Source organism: Vipera berus (genome assembly GCF_964194415.1).
Source record: "Vipera berus genome assembly, chromosome: 6".
NCBI classification, from domain to species: Eukaryota; Metazoa; Chordata; class Lepidosauria; order Squamata; family Viperidae; genus Vipera; species Vipera berus.
The window spans coordinates 68046538-68065468 of record NC_138208.1 but is presented as its reverse complement, the minus strand read 5'-3'; the positions used below and the strand labels follow the sequence as shown (position 1 = coordinate 68065468).

The window sequence follows — 18931 nt, the reverse complement described above, 5'->3', positions numbered from 1 at the left end:
CAATGTGGAAAAGATGTTGAGACACTAGAAAGACTACAGAGAAGAGCAACAAAATGATTAGGGGACTGGAGGCTAAAACATATAAGGAACGGTTGCTGGAATTGGGTATGTCTAGTTTAATGAAGAGAAGGACAAGGGGTGACATGATAGCAATGTTCCAATATCTCAGCGGCTGCCACAAAGAAGAGGGAGGCAAGCTATTCTCCAAAGTGCCTGAAGGCAGGACAAGAAGCAATGGATGGAAACTAGTCAAGGAGAGAAGCAACCTAGAACTAAGGAGAAACTTCCTAACAGAACAATTAACCAGTGGAACAACTTGCCTCCAGAAGTGGTGAATGCTCCAACACTGGAAGTTTTTAAGGAGAGACTGGACAGCCATTTGTCTGAAATGGTATAGGGTTTTCTGCCTGAGCAGGGGGTTAGTCATCACAAAGTGAGATGTTTGAGCAAAACTGCTGTAGTGACCAGAAGAAGAAAAATAGGCATAGAACCAATCTTAAACTACAGATAGAAAAAGAGCCAATAAAGTGGCTTGCTCACCTGGAAAGGATGGCACAGGATTCCATACCATACAAGACATACACAAAAACGTCAAAGAACGGGTAGAATATTTAGCCTCTTTTCAACATCCAGCTGAAATGAGTTGCTCTTTCTTTTACAGTCATTATTTCTGTCTCTCTTCTGCTGCATCCTGTAGAACAGCATCTTTTTTTCAATCTATTAATTTTTGTGTCCTTATTTACAAAGCTCTTTGGCAATATAAAAAATAGGACCATATGAGAGTGAGTGATACATACCGTAGTTTCCGGCGTATAAGACTACTTTTTAACCCATGAAAATCTTCTCAAAAGTCAGGGGTCATCTTATACCCTGAAAATTTAGGGACAGGGCTGGCTGGAAAACCTGGAGCGGATCTCCCATTTAGTCTGCGCAGGGAAAGCGGGACCAATTGGAGAAGAAGCTGCAGTCTGTGATTTTTTACAGGCTGGGGTCTGGGCGTCTTTCTTTCTAAAGTTGAAGAGCAGCTGTAGTATATCCCAACTTGAAAGGCAGGTGGGGAAGGCAGCAGTCAGAGCTTAGCTCTAAGGACACATTTGACTCAGGAACTGGGCGGACTGGCTGGAAAACCTGGAGCGGATCTCCCATTTGGTCTTTTTTTTTTAAATCCCATTTATATCCTGCCCTTCTCCGAAGACTCAGGGTGGCTTACAATTTAAAGCACAAATCAATGTGCTTAGCAATAGCCTTCATTCTGTGTATATGCCTGTTTATTAGGGCTTTCACCCCCCCCCCCAAGCAGCATTATTACAAAGTCAGCTTATTGCCCCCAACAATCTGGGTCCTCATTTTACCTACCTTGGAAGGATGGAAAGCTGAGTCAACCTTGAGCCTGGTGGGATGCGAACCTGCACTAATTGCAGGCAGCTGGTTTTACGTAAGGCTCTGCACAGGGAAAGCTTTAGAGTGAATTAGGAAAAGTGAAAAAGTGAATTAGGAAAATAGGGAACGGTTGCTGGAATTGGGTATGTGTAGCTTAACGAAGAGAAGGGTGAGGGGTGACATGATAGCAGTGACCCAATATCTCAGGGGCTGCCACAAAGCAGAGGGAGCCAAGCTATTCTCCAAAGCACCTGAAAGCAGGACAAGAAGCAATGGATGGAAACTAGTCAAGGAGAGAAGCAACCTAGAACTAAGGAGAAACTTCCTGACGGTTAGAACAATTAACCAGTGGAACAACTTGCCTCCAGAAGTGGTGAATGCTCCAACACTGGAAGTTTTTAAGAAGAGACTGGACAGCCATTTGTCTGAAATGGTATAGGGTTTCCTGCCTGAGCAGGGGGTTGGACTACATGACCTCCAAGGTCCCCTCCAACTACTTCTACTTCTTCTTCTTCTTCTTCTTCTTCTTCTTCTTCTTCTTCTTCTTCTTCTTCTTCTTCTTCTTCTTCTTCTTCTTCTTCTTCTTCTTCTTCTTATTCTTATTCTTATTCTTATTATTATTATTATTATTATTATTATTATTATTATTATTATTATTATTATTTAATCCACTTGCACTGTTTTATGTTTACATGTTTGATGACAAACAGCCTTATGTTTATAAGTGACAGTTTTCCTACTAAGCACCTGCATGTCATAAGCATTTGAATTAAAATTACCATATTAAAATCAAATCTGATGTTTTTTAATTTTTATTTGGTGTGCGTTGGAAGAGGGGTAGTCTTATACAGCGAGTATAGCCCAAACCCTATAATTTAACAGGAAATGTAGGGGGTCGTCTTATATGCCCAGTCGTCTTATACGCCGGAAAATACGGTAATTTCAGTTCAATGTCTATGGAGATTCTCAGTGATCCAGGTCATGGTTGTCCCAAAGGTGCTTTTTCATGAGGCAGCTGGACTTTCTTTTTTCTCTTTGAAGACATTTTGCTTCTCATCCAAGAAACTTCTTCAGCTCTGATTGGATGGTGGGGAATGGAAGGATTTATGCTTCTTGCAGACAGCTGGTCATTTACATTCATTTAGAGAGTGGTTGATGCCTCCTGGAGGCTTATCTGTGTTGTCAGGGTCACCTGAGTAGTGCAAATGGGTATGGAGCCTTCTTGGAACTGTTGAAAGGATTGTGTTGTAGACTGAAGATAGATGATGTCGTATCCCTCCCCCTCTGTTGAGACAAGGCTATTCAGTTTTGATTTAGATGGCCTCTTCGACCCCTCTTTCAAACCAGCGGTCCTCTTTGTCCAAAATGTGAACTTTGCTGTCTTCAAAAGAATGGCCTTTGTCTTTTAAATGCAGATGGACTGCTGAATCTTGTCCCGATGGGTTTGTTCTCCTATGTTGTGCCAACCACTTCATAAATGTATGGCAGGCTCTTCAAATCTAAAAGATCCAGAATCATTGGGCTGGGATGAAAAAGATGATGCAGCATTTTTTGTTTACTTTTTAGCTTGCCCAAGGCTACCCACAATACAATGAATGAATAGTAGCTTGTTTCAGAGAAAAATTATGCTTTCTATTGCTGACAGTGCAGTGAAAACAGAAAGACTTAATAATGGGAGATTTATTAATCTTTGATAGCTTCTGAAACTTTATCTAATAGGCTGTGACCATTGTAGATATATGACAATCTCCATATTAAAGTAATATATATCGAAGGCTAATTGAAGATAATTACAGAGGGTGCAAACATAATTTTCATCATACAAGAGAATACTGAAAGAAAATGAGAATAGAGGAAAGAGTGGTTAAAGTTGATTTAATCATGCTTTGTTGTAAATCATGCTTTGCTACTTGCAGAAATTATGATGGAGAAATGGGGTAGATTAAGTTAAGGTAAATGTGGTTTGTTGTTGTTGTTAGTTGCGAAGTCGTGTCCGACCCATCGCGACCCTATGGACAATGTTCCTCCAGGCCTTCCTGTCCTCAACCATCTTCTGGAGTCCATCTAAGCTCACGCCTACTGCTTCAGTGACTCCATCCAGCCACCTCATTCTCTGTCGTCCCCTTCTTCTATTGCCCTCAATCTTTCCCAGCATTAGGCTCTTCTCCAGTGAGTCCTTCCTTCTCATTAGGTGGCCAAAGTATTTGAGTTTGTATGTGGTTACAAAATGCTAAAATAGGACCTAGTGCTGGACTTTTCTGTTGCTCTGCTAAATATCTTTTAGTAACTGAAAATTGATGCAATCTGGTTTGCCACTTGTTCAAATATTTAAAATTGGTTTTTCATGATGTTTGTACAACAGAGGCTCTGGTGGAATGCTTCATTGGAAAATAAAGTCAAATTGGAATAGGAAGAAGAGTGGCCTTTTAAAAAATAGAAAATATTTACTCTGGTGTGAAAAATTGCTGTACCAATATAAAAAACCATCACCTTTAAAACATTAGTATTGCATTGCAGTACTGAAGTAGCATGTTGTCATTAGCTGCGATGGGATATCTGTAATGAGACAACATTCATTTTTAACCTTCAAGTCAACAAAAGCAAACCATGCTATAGAAGGGATTGAAGAGCCATTTGTATTTCCTTAAGACTAGTTATAAAAGAAGGGACAGAAATCCTATAGCTGGGTGATACTAAGTACTAGTTATAAAGTCTTATTTATTTGTACCAAAAAGGAGGCAGTAGATTCTGACAGAGAGAAAAAGTGCCAGTTTGGTTTAATAGTTAAGGCACCAAGATAGAAACCAGGAACTGTGAGTTCTAGTCCTACCTTAGCCAACTGGATACCTTTGGGCCAGTCATTCTCTCTCAGGGTTGTTGTGGAACGTATTGTGGAACTTTGGAAAGTGATTGAATAGATGTATAATTTTAACCTTTGTCCACATGGTATAAAGTTACAAGCTGGCAAAATCAGAATTTGAAAAAGTAAATCTGGGGTGCAGCCAAAAATATTTTTTTGTTAAAGAAGATAATACTACCTAGTTTTTTTATATAGGATTAGCTCTTTATTGATATGCAGGAAAGTTTAATTAATATTATCTCATGTAGTCAAGGTTTCATGCTATGTTTAAAACCTGAGCTGTGCATTATGATAATAGTTTTTATGTTTTGTTCATTTGGTTATGGATTAGGACTTTTTTTTAAAAAAAAATGATATGCAGCAATTTACATCTTTTTTATGAGTTTATGAGATGCAGGGATTTGTCTATTCAGAATTTCAGATACCTCTGCATTATGATGTTACTTCTTGTCTTGAAACAAGCTGAAGTGCAGATAATAGAAATTATGCTATTATCGAAATATTTTCATATTGAGCTGGTGAGAATTTCATTTGAGAACTAATTTCCAATATATAGACACTAAATATTATGGTGTCTTTTTAACTTCCTGGTCTAACCTTAAAAAACTCTCAAGTAGCCTAGCATGAGGCCGTTCCTGTGTGAAGCTGACATTTGTAGGCATCCTTTTTTACATGTTCCAACAAATAATCAATTACAGCTAGTACGGTGTTGTCCTTGACAAGTTTACAATTGATGATTGACTAGATAGTAAATGCTATCATAGTGTTTTCCTGCCAGCAATGGAATAATGAAGATTACAAAGAAAAAATCGAGATGGTTAGTTCAAGATTCTAAACTTAATTGAAATCTGCTGAAGCCAATCCTCTGCTGTTTAGGATGGCCAGAACAAGAAAAATGTACACATTGTATAGATCATGGCACTCCCCCCACTCCAAGCCAACAATATCTTTTTAGGGAATTATTTCAGGCATCATAGTAAACCATCTTTAATGTTAATATAATTCACAATCCTGACTTTAAGTTAAATTTACTTATTATATAGTTAAAATTAACTATAGTTTAAGGTTCAGACTAGAGAATGGAGTATGGTAGAGAGCTGGGAAGAATGGCAGAAGAGCCATAGAGCAGAGGTCCCCAACCTTTTGGGCACCAGGGACCGGTTCCGTGGAGAAAGGTTTTTCCACAGACCAGAGAGTGTGTGGTTTTGTGTGCTGCCTGCATCCTACAGATGGGGCTTTGCTTGTTTGTGCAGACCGGTTGCTGGCATGCTGTGGCCCAGTACCGGTCCACAGACCAGGGGTTGGAGACCCCCACCATAGAGCTTTCAGCACTCTATCTGATGCCATAGCAGAGTAGAATAGGCAGCAGAGAATGGAGTATTCCCTGTCTCTACTCTGCTTAAGCTGGTGATGGTGCCACAAACCATATCTAGTTTAGACAGCCCATTGAACTTCTTCTAAATTTAAAGTGGGACTCTACTGTTTATTTCTGTCTATTTAATAGGAGAAAAAGGGTGTGTTTGAGACCAGGGCTCTCAAAAACCTTTTCTTATAATGTTGTGTCTAAGTCAGAGCATTAGCTGATTTCTGAGGAGCTCATAGCCTTCAGGTCCACTTGGTATGGTAGAAAGGTTGTCCAACATTGTATGAGTGTGATTGTGATACTTTGGCAATGAGACGGAGAGTAGCATCTCCCTTTATCTTTCTGTTTGTTGGAATGTAGTTTGAAGCTACTGCTGTACTCATGTGATCATCAGATGAATACTAACTGTAAGAATCATATCTAGGTGGGTTAAAAGGATCTAAGGGAAATGGTTAAGGAAGTCTATTTTCTTGCCCAGGAAAATTTTGATTAGATTAAAAATAAAACAGGGTTTTTTTAGAATTTATTTTGCATGCTTTTTTTCTTTTCTCTGTATCTTAATGTGTCAAGCATTCTGGCAAGTTTGTTTTGATTACACATACAATGGCTTTTGCTGAAGAGTCATATATAAAAGAAACCTGCTTTATTTGTTTATAGGTTGTCAATACTCCTCATAAATATCCATCCGTCCATCCTGAGACCCGTCATTGGACCGCCCTGACATTTGCTGTGTTGCATGGACATATTCCTGTAGTCCAGGTATTACTGTATTTCCCTTTTGCTCCATCTCATAGTTTATTTCTCATGGTTAGCTTTTAATTGGCAATCATTCCATACTTGGCAGACATTTTCATATTGGTTTCTTTTGCTACTTCTTTCTTTGCTCTGTAGATATATAATAACTCTATTATATACAACTACAAGTATAAGGCTGCAATCTTAAGTATATCTATTAGGAAGTAATCCGCATCGGATAGCTAGAATTAACTCTGAGAAATCTGCATGCAATTAAGGGCTAAATCACTGCGAAGTGTAAATAGGGCAATTAAAAATGAAATTATACCAATAATATCCTATTGGCACTTTTTGATAATTTTTGACCATGTGTTTTATGTACCTATTTATTTATTGTTTAATAATATATTATCATATCACATATCACGGAATACCTTAGGGAGCACCTGCGGCCGGCGTCAACTTCCCTCCGCCCAGTACGCTCCCACAGAGAGGGCCTCCTCAGGGTGCCACTGGTCAAAGAATGCCGACTGGTGGCCCCCAGGGGGAGGGCTTTCTCTGTGGGCGCACCGGATTTATGGAACCATCTTCCGGTCGAGCTCCGGACGGCGCCTGATCTCCGCTCCTTCCGGCGCGATCTTAAAACCCACCTTTTTGAACAAGACGGCCTGACCTGATGGGATGGGGTTGGGTTTTATAAATTGGCCTTAACTTTTAATCTGTACTAATTTATTACGGGCATCACTGTTTAATTACTTTTTAATAATTTTTAATTTTTGTATCTTGTTTTTATTATGTATTGCCCTGTTCACCGCCCTGAGTCCTTCGGGAGAAGGGCGGTATACAAATTAAATTAATAAATAAATAAAAGAAAGGTACCTTTCTTTTCCTCCTTTTGTCCAACCTTGTTTTAAAAAAGAAAAATAAACATAAGGAATAGAAAGGATAGTACTGTAGGAGTTTAGGGACCACGTAGAGTTGTTGTGGGTTTCTAAAAACCCTCATTCAATGAGTTTCATTGACTAAAACTTTATATTTTCTTTATGCTATATAGAACAGAATAATGGATTCATGGCTATCAATGCTAGCTCCAAGTTCATAAGATGATGAACGATGATGACAGTTTCATAAAGGATACGTTTATCAGTGGTTATTATAAAAACTGGAAAGAAAGTTTGCTGTATCTCTAATTACCAATATTTGGAGAGAAGCAAAATATGACTTCTCTATGATATACTGCTTCTGAAACTGAAAATAGCGTGTCATTGTTCATTCTCTATTAGCAAGATCTAGGAAGAAAGTTCTTACATTATTCGTAGGTTAAATATCAGTGTGGCACTATGTAATGGGCAGTGGTCTGCATTCTAGATAGATGTTTTTCTGCCTTTCTGGAATTCCTGTATTTCTTTGTAATTTAGAACACCACAAACACTTTATTTATTTATTTATTTGATTTGATTTGTATACCGCCCTTCTCCCTAAGGACTCAGGGCGGTGAACATTGACATAAATGTCAAAATGCACAAATACAGAAAATTGAAAATAAATTAAGCCCTACTGCCCAAATGTAGAAGATAAGTTAAAACCACAATTAAAATTAAACCCGTCAGACCAGACCGGATTGCTTAAATAGATATGTTTTTAGATCGCGTCGGAAGGAGCGAAGGTCGGGAGCCATCCGGAGCTCAACCGGTAAATGGTTCCATAGGTCAGGCGCGCCCACAGAGAACGCCCTCCCTCTGGGAGCCACAAGACGGCATTCTCCGAACTTTGGTGTCCGAAGCAGTGGACAGTTATGCTTTTACCCACCCAGCTCTTTCACATATATAGAAGTGAATTGAACCAGCAACTGAGATTACTTCAATGTTGCTGACAGAATAGTGCCTTCCATCTCACTTCAGGACAGCAGTCTAGTGCCCTCAGCTGCATCTGAATACAAAATAATTCTAGCTTATAATAGGAGAGATGGATTTCAAGTTCAAGCAGGATATCTGGAAGGCTGATTGCTACTTTTCAACATCTGTTGTCTCACATTGCCTAGTGGCAGTGCTGCTTTTGGTGGAACTGATAAGGAAGGCCAACTGCAAGACCACCATGAGATGCTTATGGCTGATGCAATCATCAGTGCTGTATATTACTGCTCTCTCTTTCAACAGCAGGATTCCTTTAACAGTGTCAAGCACATTGTGCTTTCGTGGCTCCTAGTCAAATGATTTTAATCCAGCACAAGGCTCCTAAAATAAAGAAATGGGCAGTATCCATTTAAAATCAGATAGATTGAGCTCTTTACTAGTGATAGATAATATACATCAATGTATGTATGAGATAATGGTAATAGTTTAGCATAGCTTAGTCTAGAACAAACTAAACCAATTGTTTGTTTAAATTTTGCTTTGTTGAATCCGTCTTGAAATGTTACAGATTGTGAAGCTTGTATTGGAAAGACTGGGGAAAAACTCTGATTTGAGTTAGGGTTATATAAATAAGGAGCAAACCTTATCCTCTTCTAGCACTGATGGTGTTACCTAGTTGGATAATGAAACATCTACAAGAAAACAACCAATTTCAGAGAGCACCAAAGGACCCCACAATTCAACCTGAGCTACAAATAGTTTCTTCTATTATATCAGAGTTGTTGGGATGGATCAGATGGGGACAGTTCCTTTGGCAACAACAAAGAACATGGAATGGGTGAATAATTCATCTGGCATCCACCCAATAACAATAAGAACATAAGTGGAAGATAGGTCTTAGATTGAATAGTTATGTTTCTGAATCTTTGGATTTTTTTGGGGAATGGATTAAAAGTTGCAATGGTAGAGGTTATATGGTGCCCTACATCTATGATACCACTTCAGGTTCTTGAAAAGTGTTGCCCAGTGGTGGGATTCAAATATGTGAACAACCGATTCTCTGTGTGGATGCCACTTCCAGAAGTCCATTCTGGGCGTAGGCAACAAAAAATTAGCTACTGGTTTTGCCGAAGTGGTGTGAACTGGCTGAATCCCACCACTGGTGCTGTCACATTCTTCAGCTGTTTTTTCTCCCTCAGGCTTAAACATATTTAGTTCCCTCAATCTTTCCAGTATCATAATAATCTGAGCTGACGTTTCTGTGGTGGTGAAAATAATTGTTCAGTTGCTACCATGTGGTATGTTGCCTTCTCAAACTACTTTAGGATAATTTGTGGTTGTATCATAAATTACTGTTTATTTGCATGATAGAATCCTCATGTGTCTGCTCCTCCCAAGATACAGGGACTCTAAAGATGTTCTGTTTCTGAAATTCTTGAACTTCTCACCTTTGGTATTTGTTTTAATGTATAGTCCATTCCAAACACCCCCAGTTTCTGAAGAATGTATTACTCTGAAATCCTTTAGGTTTCTCCTAACATAAAATTCTATTTATTGTGTGAAAATGGAATATTAGGTTATGTGAAAAGAGAAGATTTATGGCTGGGCTGCAGTTCCTAAGAACTCTCAAGGAAGACACTTGCCCATCCACTTTACCGTCGTTGGGAAAACGTAATAGAAAGCTTTTGGGAAGCCAATCATAAGCTTGTTGAAGCAAATATAAATCAAGTTGGTAGATTAACAAAGAAGTCATAAGAGAAAGCAGGGAGTTGACCAGTGTTTGGGACATTTTTTGAGAAAAAAAAGAGAAGAAGGGCTGATCCTTTAGAGACCATTATTTGGAGTGATGACTGTGAGCATAACACAGTGGATACAGTGTCCTCACTCTTCACCAAAATATTGCACATTTACTGTTGTGCAGTATTCCTGTCTCAGCAGTGGTACAAACGAAAAAGAGATGTTAGGGGGGAAAAACTGCAAACAAGTTGAATAACTGCATGTTCCTGTGTGACTCTATGGTTCATTTGATACAGAGCATTAAAATTTGGCTGTTCTTATCACCTTTTCTCTTGATATTTAATGCTTTCTTGGAAACCAAAAATTACAAGTATATTGTTTTGTGAACTGGCCCCTAATTTGATGGCCTTTAACCTTGGACTTCTCTACTTATTTATTTTCTGTAACCAAATTTGAGCTGGAATATGCACTAAGTCGTACCAAAGAACTAGACTTCCTGCATCACTTTGTTAGTTATCTGTTGGTCATCTGGATTTTTGCAACCCATATGCAATAGCCAGTATTTATGTATTTTGCAGAATGCAGCTACTTTAATTTGCACTTCCAGAAGTTTTGGGACTGCAGATTCTGGCTAAGAATTATGGGGCTTGCAATAAAATGGATCTCAACACTGCATTGAAGAAGATTGCTCTTCTGTACTGGATGAGCATTTTAGTTCTTGTGTAGATTTTTTTTAAAGAAAAACGATGGAATTCTTTTATAGCTACTACTGGATGCAGGAGCCAAAGTAGAAGGTTCTTTGGAACATGGTGACGAAAATTATTCAGAAACACCCTTGCAACTGGCAGCAGCTGCTGGTAAGGATTATCTTATCATAATATCTTACTTAAGATTGTTTGATTGAAGACAACAAGAAGCAGACTTTTTAAAAAGGCTTTCATTGTTACTGATTTGTAGGGAATTTTGAATTGGTTAGTCTGCTTTTGGAGCGAGGTGCTGATCCTATGATTGGAACAATGTACAGGAATGGAATTTCCATGACTCCACAAGGTGATATGAACTCCTTTAGCCAGGCTGCTGCACATGGACACAGGTATAATTGGTATGCTTTTAGTTAAGTGCTAAAACAATGCTTGAATGGGATGTTTAAAGCATATGACATGCAATTCTTCTACATTAAGATTCATGTATATAAATTTGCACTCAATTTTTTCTTAAACATTATTTTTAAAAAAATAGATAAAGTACCGTATATACTTGAGTATAAGCCGAATTTTTCAGCCCACTTTTTGGGCTGAAAAAATCCACTTCGGCTTATACTCCAGTGAACAACAAAAAAAAAGAACTTCCACCCCCCAGTTTGGAGAGCTGCTGCTTTCATCAAACATGGACGAAGGCAGCAGCTCTCCAAACGGGCTGCGGCGGTTTGGAGAGCTGCACGCGCAGCTCCGCCGCCACCTCTGCAAGCCTCCGCTGAGAGAATGGGGCGGTGGAAGCTTGCCACCCATTTTCTCGGCGAAGACTTCTTTCGGGGGATGCAGCCTCTGTCACCCCCTTCTCTCAGCTGGGCAGCTGAGAGAAGGGGGCGGCAGAGGCTGGATCCCCCGAAAGAAGTCTTCGCCGAGAAAATGGGCGCTGAGACGCCTCATTCTCTCGCTCAGCGGAGACTTCTTTCGCGAGATCCAGCCTCTGCCGTGCTGCAAGCAGCCCCATTCTCTCGGCGGAGCACTCCACCGCCCCATTCTCTTGGCGGCTTGCCACCCCGTTCTCTCATCTCAGCAGAGACGTCTTTCGGGGGATCCAACCTCCAGCTGCTGCATTTCCCAGCCTCGGCTTATACTCGAGTCAATAACTTTTTCCAGTTTTGGGGGGTAAAATTAGGGGTCTCGGCTTATACTCGAGTCGGCTTATACTCAAGTATATACGGTATACATTCTGTGAATGGTTATTGTCCATGAAAACTAAACAAAAGTAAAGAGGTAGTATGTATAACATTAATAAGGCAGGAACAGACCCCACTGAGATGCAGTTGAGTGGCAACGAGTTACAAGTTGGACATTGGTATTAAAACAATTCAAAAATCAGGATAGCCAAGAGTCAGAAAAAATATTATTGTCCAGGCAAACTCTTACCTTAAATGCTTAAAATATCTATTTTACTCTTTAAACTTTCTGCCAGATCAGATTAAATGTCCCATTTAGGGGATATTTGCAGGGCTAGATCAGTTTTTTTAAGTGTAAGGTACTCATTTTGCTCCTTAAATTATCTACAAAACAAATATAGCTAAAAGAAATTGGCTGCACTCTCTTCTGATATCATTTTATTATGATATCAGTTCTGAGGCTGCCAGACTGGGGACAAAGACAAAGAATTGACCAGTAGGCCAACTCAAACAAGGATCTATCTAGGACAGGATAGAACTTTTAGCTCTCCTGATTTTAATAGACTGCAACTTGTATCGTCCAATGCTTTGGTCCATGGTATCTAGGGCTGATGGGTTAGGAGACAAAAAAAATCTTGAGTAAATTAATTTTCTGTCACTTGATATTTGTTTCAGCTTTATAACTCAGCTGCTCTATCACCTGAAATAGCCTTGCAGGAGCACCTTTCAATGAGATTTCAATGAAAGACAAAGACAGAAGTATTTCTGGAGTTAGAACCATTGCAGTAGAGAGAAGTCTCATAGATGTACAACTTATATAAAGCACAGGAAAGAAATATGAGCTACTAGGTTTGATCAGGAAATAGTCCAGATGTTCTTCAGATCTGGTAGAATCACAAGGAAAAACAAAATAACAGATCTGCCAATTTTGTTGGAAATAGCCCTGGCCGTAGGGAACTAATGAACCATTAGGCAAGTAACAAAGGGGAAAGAATAAGAACCAGCTTGTGAGAAAATATGACAAGTTTAAGGCAGGAGAGTAAGCATGCATATATATGAATCAGAAAGGCACAAACCAGGTAACACATGATTGTAAATCATCTTGTTACTAAGCGCTTAGTGAATGAGGTGTCTAAAAATGCCATTAAGTCATACAGAATTTCAGTCTGTGCTGCTAAACCCAGACATCTTATTTGCACTTATAAATCATCCCTTGATGATGCAGTCATTGGATAATAAATAATCATGTGTAGAATTAGAGAGGAAAGATTAGTATTTCTGTATTAGGGCCAAGAAAATATATGAGCTGAAGGTACAAAAAATAAGCCCATTGAAAGGCAACTGTCTATGATTTGTGGTAACACAGGATTGAATAGTTGTCTTTGCCACTTCTAATGTTTTTCATTTACCAAGGTCTTCTTCAATTATGCCATTACATCCTTTAGTTTTAAAGATCCAGGAACTGATTTCAAGTGACTTAGTTATAGTGATATCACTATAGAGATTTATGTAGATTTAATATAACTATAGAGATTTATATAGAAATTTATAGAAATACAATTATAGAGATTGATGTTCCTGTGAATGGGATGCACTTGGACCCTTACTTATCCCTTTGGGATATAGATACTGTAGCTTAGCACTACCTTCCACTGATTGATGCCATCCAGATAAGAGGAATCACAGCTCTCATAATTTCAACAACCCCAGAACTCTTTTGCAAATGGCTTTATATTTCCATTATAAAAATAAGGATGGATGGATTGATTCTGTTCAAATTGGGAAATAACATCTGAAGTTTAAGATGGAGGAAAGGTTAGATCTGGGGCACACTCAGTCTTCAACTTGTTGCATCTGTCATAAAACAAGTCAGCCAGATGTTGAATAAAGAACTCATTGTAGAACTTTTTAAGCTATGAGTTACTATGAGCTACGACACATTTAGCTATTCTTGTCTTCACCTGGAGAATTCTGGATTGCAATTATAAGAGGTGTTTTCTCCTTTTATTGCATAGCATAATAGACACATTATTACAGATAGCAAAATAAACATCCTCCTCCCTGTGTAAACAAACACAGAGATACATACGCTTAGCCCACTTGCTTTGGATACATTGCTTATTCTATCCCCCACAGGACTGAACATGTGCAGCTAGCAAGATGTAAGCGTATCAGGTAGGTGGGAGGTAAGGGAGAGGAAACACACTTGGGTTCTGTTGCTTGTTTCTAATTATTTGTTCATTGGGAGCAACTCCATTGAACATTAATGGCATTTGGATATAACCCTGTTGATGGACAGGATGTGGGGTTTTTGAATTTTTGACTTGCTACTATAGCCTCATGTACTATACAGAAAAGAAAAGAAAATACTTTGTTTACTAGATCTTGTTGGATGAATTAAACAGAATTCGTATTAGCCAGATGGCTAGTTGTCTTCTGTTTCACTGTTAACAATTCCCATCTGGTGGCCTCTGCCCTTCCCTTTTCTGTCTTTTGGTTTGTGATTGACAGGAATGTGTTTCGTAAGCTTCTTGCTCAACCGGAGAAGGAGAAGAGTGATATCTTATCCCTGGAGGAGATATTGGCTGAAGGAACTGACTTGGCAGATAGCACGCCTGCTCCTTTATGTGCAAGCCGCAACAGCAAAGCCAGACTCAAAGCTCTGAAAGAGGCAATGTATCACAGCGCTGAACATGGATATGTGGATGTAACCATTGACATCAGGAGTATAGGTCAGTTTGGGTTTCCCCTCTCATGAGAAATGCCTGGTCAGAAAAATGGTTTGATGTAAGAGACCCTTGTCTGTTGAACTGAGAATTTTTGACTGCTCCCGAGTTCTTGTCAAAGCCGAAAACAGGCAACTAATAAACATACTTAGGAATACCAGAAATCAAGTGTTAAAAACAACTATTTCTTAATAATTATGGATTTATTATATGAGAAAAAGTACAGCTCCCACTCCATAAATTTATAAATACTGTATTTATATTGTTGCAACCTTCTGGAGCCAAAGTGAAATACATTTTGCTCTTGGCCAAGAAACCAAGAGTAGCTGGGAACATTTTTTACAATCATGACCACAGCAAGGGGGAAGGTGTTAGGTCCCATCCAATAAAGGAGTAGATATAGACTGTTATTTTTTTCCCCTCTGCCCACCTCCCCCACCAAAAAAACCCCCCCAAAAAACCCTTTCAGCTCAACTAGGGCTTCTGGTTCTGTGGTTTGAAATGTATACATCTGGAGATAATCACAACAGGTTTTAGCTTGCCTTGACATTCATTTTCTGAAAAGACAGAAAGCAAATGAATTTAATAAATTGAGTAAAGAATTGTGGTCCTCAATATGTTGCTGAACTATACCTCCCAGCTTTCTTCACCATTTTGGTTGTGACTCCTGTAGATAGCAGCTCAGCAGTATATGAAGGGCTTTGGGCTACTCAACTCTTTCCTAATTAAAAAGTATTTTAAAGTAAACAGGTGTGCATGTTTTTGAAAAAGATCATGCTGGTTTCAGTAGTACCACAAAACATCCTGCTTTTAAGCAAATGCCCCAGTCTATCCTAACAGATGACAAACTGGGTTGCTTAGAAGGTAGGAGGACGGTAGTTTGACTTTACAATGTAGAATCTTTCCACAAGTAGCAATTCTGGTTTAATCCAGTTCTTCTTTGAAGAGCAAAGAAGTTGATTTTAACCCGGGAAATGAAATTGACTAGGAACTGCTTATGAAAAAACAAAAAACTTGAATGGGCAGGCTGGATGTTTGGACAAAAACAGATGCTGCATATGTTTAAGAAATACAAAGAAGACAGCTGGGAGGAAGAAAAATAGTATATGCCCTTTTTCAGAGCAATGCTTTTTCAAAGGATATGACATATGAGCAATTAAGAAATATCCATATATAGTATTTGTTAAATGCATACATTATCCAACAGCGTCAATAAGTACCCTAAATTGCATGCCTATCAGAAATTATAGTTATTTTTGCCCTGAATTTTAAGATACTGAATAGGCCAGAAGTTCAACAATAAACATCTTCTCTTATTATCATCAAAGAACATGCTGATAATGTTGCTCTAAAATCAGCATCTCAGAATTTCTATTAGATAGTTGAATTCATGAGTTATTTTGGTGAACGGGAAACTCGTAGCAGAAAGGAAAACATTTAGTCCTCCCCATTCTTAAAATGGGGAGGATCATGAGGCCCTTTGGAACCCTGATCATTTGGGATTCCAAACTGTGACATCCCACCAATATAGGAGTGACCTTGCTTTTCTTGGCAACAACAGGGACAACATGGCAGAAGCAAAGGTAGAGGTGAGAAGTGTGGCCCCAAGCAGTGCAAACCCCCTTGTGTAAAAAATTATCCTGGCGGACAGTAGGCAGTTCTTACTATTACAAAATAATTATATAAAATTTCAACACCGGGGGCTTTACTTACATAAAGCCACAGCACCAGGGGTTCCGTGTGGGATTTGTCCTGCCTTGTTTATTTCGGAAAGACTTTATTTCCATTCTTAATTCTCCGATGGTTACCCAGTTCTTCTTCCTGCACTTTTTTTTTAACTGCAGAAATTCTCACTTTTTAAAAAAAAAAATGTGTGGAAGTGTTCAGTTTCTGCAACTTACAATTATTCTCCCATTTCTTTTTGAGAAGTGCAGTTCTGATATGGCGCAATTATACTTCAGGCAGGTAAACATTGTAGGGTACCATTTTACAATCCTGTCATTTCTTTTAATTATCCTTTTAGTTAGGACTAAAAACACTTTTCCTAATCAGAAAAACTTTTTGGGCACATGTCTTAGAACAATGAAATAATAATAGAATGATTCTGTTAAATCATTGTCACTGCAATGTGTTTTTTCTAATTAAACCAGCTATTTTGTAATCAACTCTAAAATGCAAGTTACCTGTTTGACATTCCATGGAGAATTATATTTAAATTACTAAACATTTAACAAACATTATTGTTTCAAATGGCTGCTCAGGTAAATAGAGTTTTGTCAGTTAGCAGAAGTGTGGAAAAACATAATAAAAGAAACTTGAAATTTGCAATATCTTGATTGTGTAGAGCAGATTTTCCCACATTAGGTTCCTTCCAGATATGAGGTTTACAGTTCCATTAATGCCTCAACCAGAGAATTCTGGGAGTTAAGGTCTACATACATGGAGGATGAGATCGAAAAAGACTGCTATTAAAAGATAATTATAGTGGCATAGTGGTTAGAATGCAGTATGGCAGGCTAACTCTGCCCACTGCCAAGGGTTCAACTCTGAAGGTTGACTCGGCCTTCCATCCTTCCGAGGTCAGTAAAATGAGGACCTAGATTGTTGGGGACAATATGCTGACTGTAAACTTCTTAGAGAGGGCTGTAAAGCACTATGAAGAGGTATATAAGTCTAATTGCTATTGCTATACTTCTGGTGGGTTTCCAAAAATGAACAGTAGATCATTATTTATTGGTCATGATGGTTCCAGTTTTCAGTTTTAGTCCTACAGGCAAGGTACTTTCAGCTAGGCATTCGCTCTCTCCAAACCATTTTCTCTTACCGCTGTTGCTCTGTCTATCCATCTGGCTAGGTTTTTGGATTTCAATGTCCACCATGAAGCCATTGTTACTCCTCCTTGTTCTTTTCACAGGCTGCTTGTTTAATAAAGGCAGATGACCTGGTAACTGTACCCAAAAGGAAAAGCACACAAAGCCATAAAAATTGGCAATGGATTCTCCATTTGTGTTATTGGCCCAGAATCAATGCTATTAGGCCTGATAATGAGTCCCAGGAAAGAAAATAGATGCAGAATCACATTCATAAGTCAAAGACCTGCATGTTATAATACTGATTCTGATTTTTTAAAAAATAATCAATGGAAATTCTTGGAATACTTTTTGTTTTAAATAGGTGTTCCGTGGACTCTCCATACGTGGTTAGAATCTTTGCGAACTGCTTTTCAACAACATAGAAGGCCCCTCATCCAGTGCTTGCTAAAAGAATTTAAATCTATCCAGGAGGAAGAATACACTGAAGAACTCATCACACAAGGATTGCCTTTGATGATTGAAATATTGAAAGCAAGTAAGGTAGGTGACACTACAGACTTGTCATTTTGCAGCTCAGATAATAATAACTATTTGTAATGGGCTTTTCTGCTTTTAAGGCAAATAGCTTGTACAGCAAAACAGAAGCTTTTTACAACTGCAAAGATACAATTAAGTGTAACAGTAAAACTTTCACCAAAATATTGCCATTTAAGGCAATCTTTATAGCAGCAAACCATCAAGTTCTACAATCCAGGGAAAATATTTTAATCAGAAGCAGATTAGACAGTGTATTCAAAACGCTCTGTCATGCTTTTATGTTTCAGATTACACTGCCCTATCTGGTTATCCTCTCTCTTCCTCTCCCTTATTAAGTAACACTTATTTTGTTAGTTACTTTAGACTGAAATTGCAAATTAGTTTCACTGTGATCTGCAATATTAGTGTAGAGGGAAAGCAAACCCCATTGGTTGCCAGTTTGAATGTAATGGGAAACAATTTGTGATAGCACAAAAAATGAATAATGAAGGGGATCATACAAGAAGAAAAGTTAGGGGGATCATAGAAGCACTGCTCCATGAATGGCTTCACATTGAATGCCATCCTGTTTGAATAACCATGCATTATTGAACAAGCAACTATTGGTTGGGTTCCCATGACATCAGAAGTCAACCCCTGAAAATTAAGCCAGCATGTACGGCATTTAGTGGGTGTAACCAAACAAGCCTTTTATCATGCAATAACTTGTCAAAATTTCAACAATTATGTGGGATGCAACTGGCATTTCTGTTTGGGAACATTTATTTTTTTCTTTATTCCTACCATTTGTGCCTACTACTTTCACATTAAGAATGATAAGAAAGAGAAGACATAACAGCTGCAGGATTTTTGACTAGGGCCCTCCTTCTGGAGACACCACCCTCCCAAATGCATAATGTATGCTACCTGCTACAAAATAAATATGGCAGATAAGTCAAGTAAAAGGATGTATGGATAAAATTGGCATTTTTTAAAAAAAAATCCCCTGAACAATCTACAATGGAAGTGAGCCCTGGAAATGTAAATGTGGAATTGTTAGGCTATT

General features: G+C 38.6%; 1 protein-coding gene across 1 annotated transcript in view; it reads left to right on the top strand.

The window, feature by feature from the left end:
* Positions 1 to 18931, top strand: part of ABTB3 (ankyrin repeat and BTB domain containing 3) — a 235063-nt gene that overhangs the window by 183813 nt on the left and 32319 nt on the right. Inside the window, exons 7-11 of the mRNA XM_081330650.1 lie at positions 6261 to 6362; positions 10692 to 10785; positions 10886 to 11021; positions 14322 to 14542; positions 17711 to 17889. Of these exons, the coding sequence (XP_081186776.1) occupies positions 6261 to 6362; positions 10692 to 10785; positions 10886 to 11021; positions 14322 to 14542; positions 17711 to 17889 (732 nt within the window). The remainder of the gene's footprint in view (positions 1 to 6260; positions 6363 to 10691; positions 10786 to 10885; positions 11022 to 14321; positions 14543 to 17710; positions 17890 to 18931) is intronic.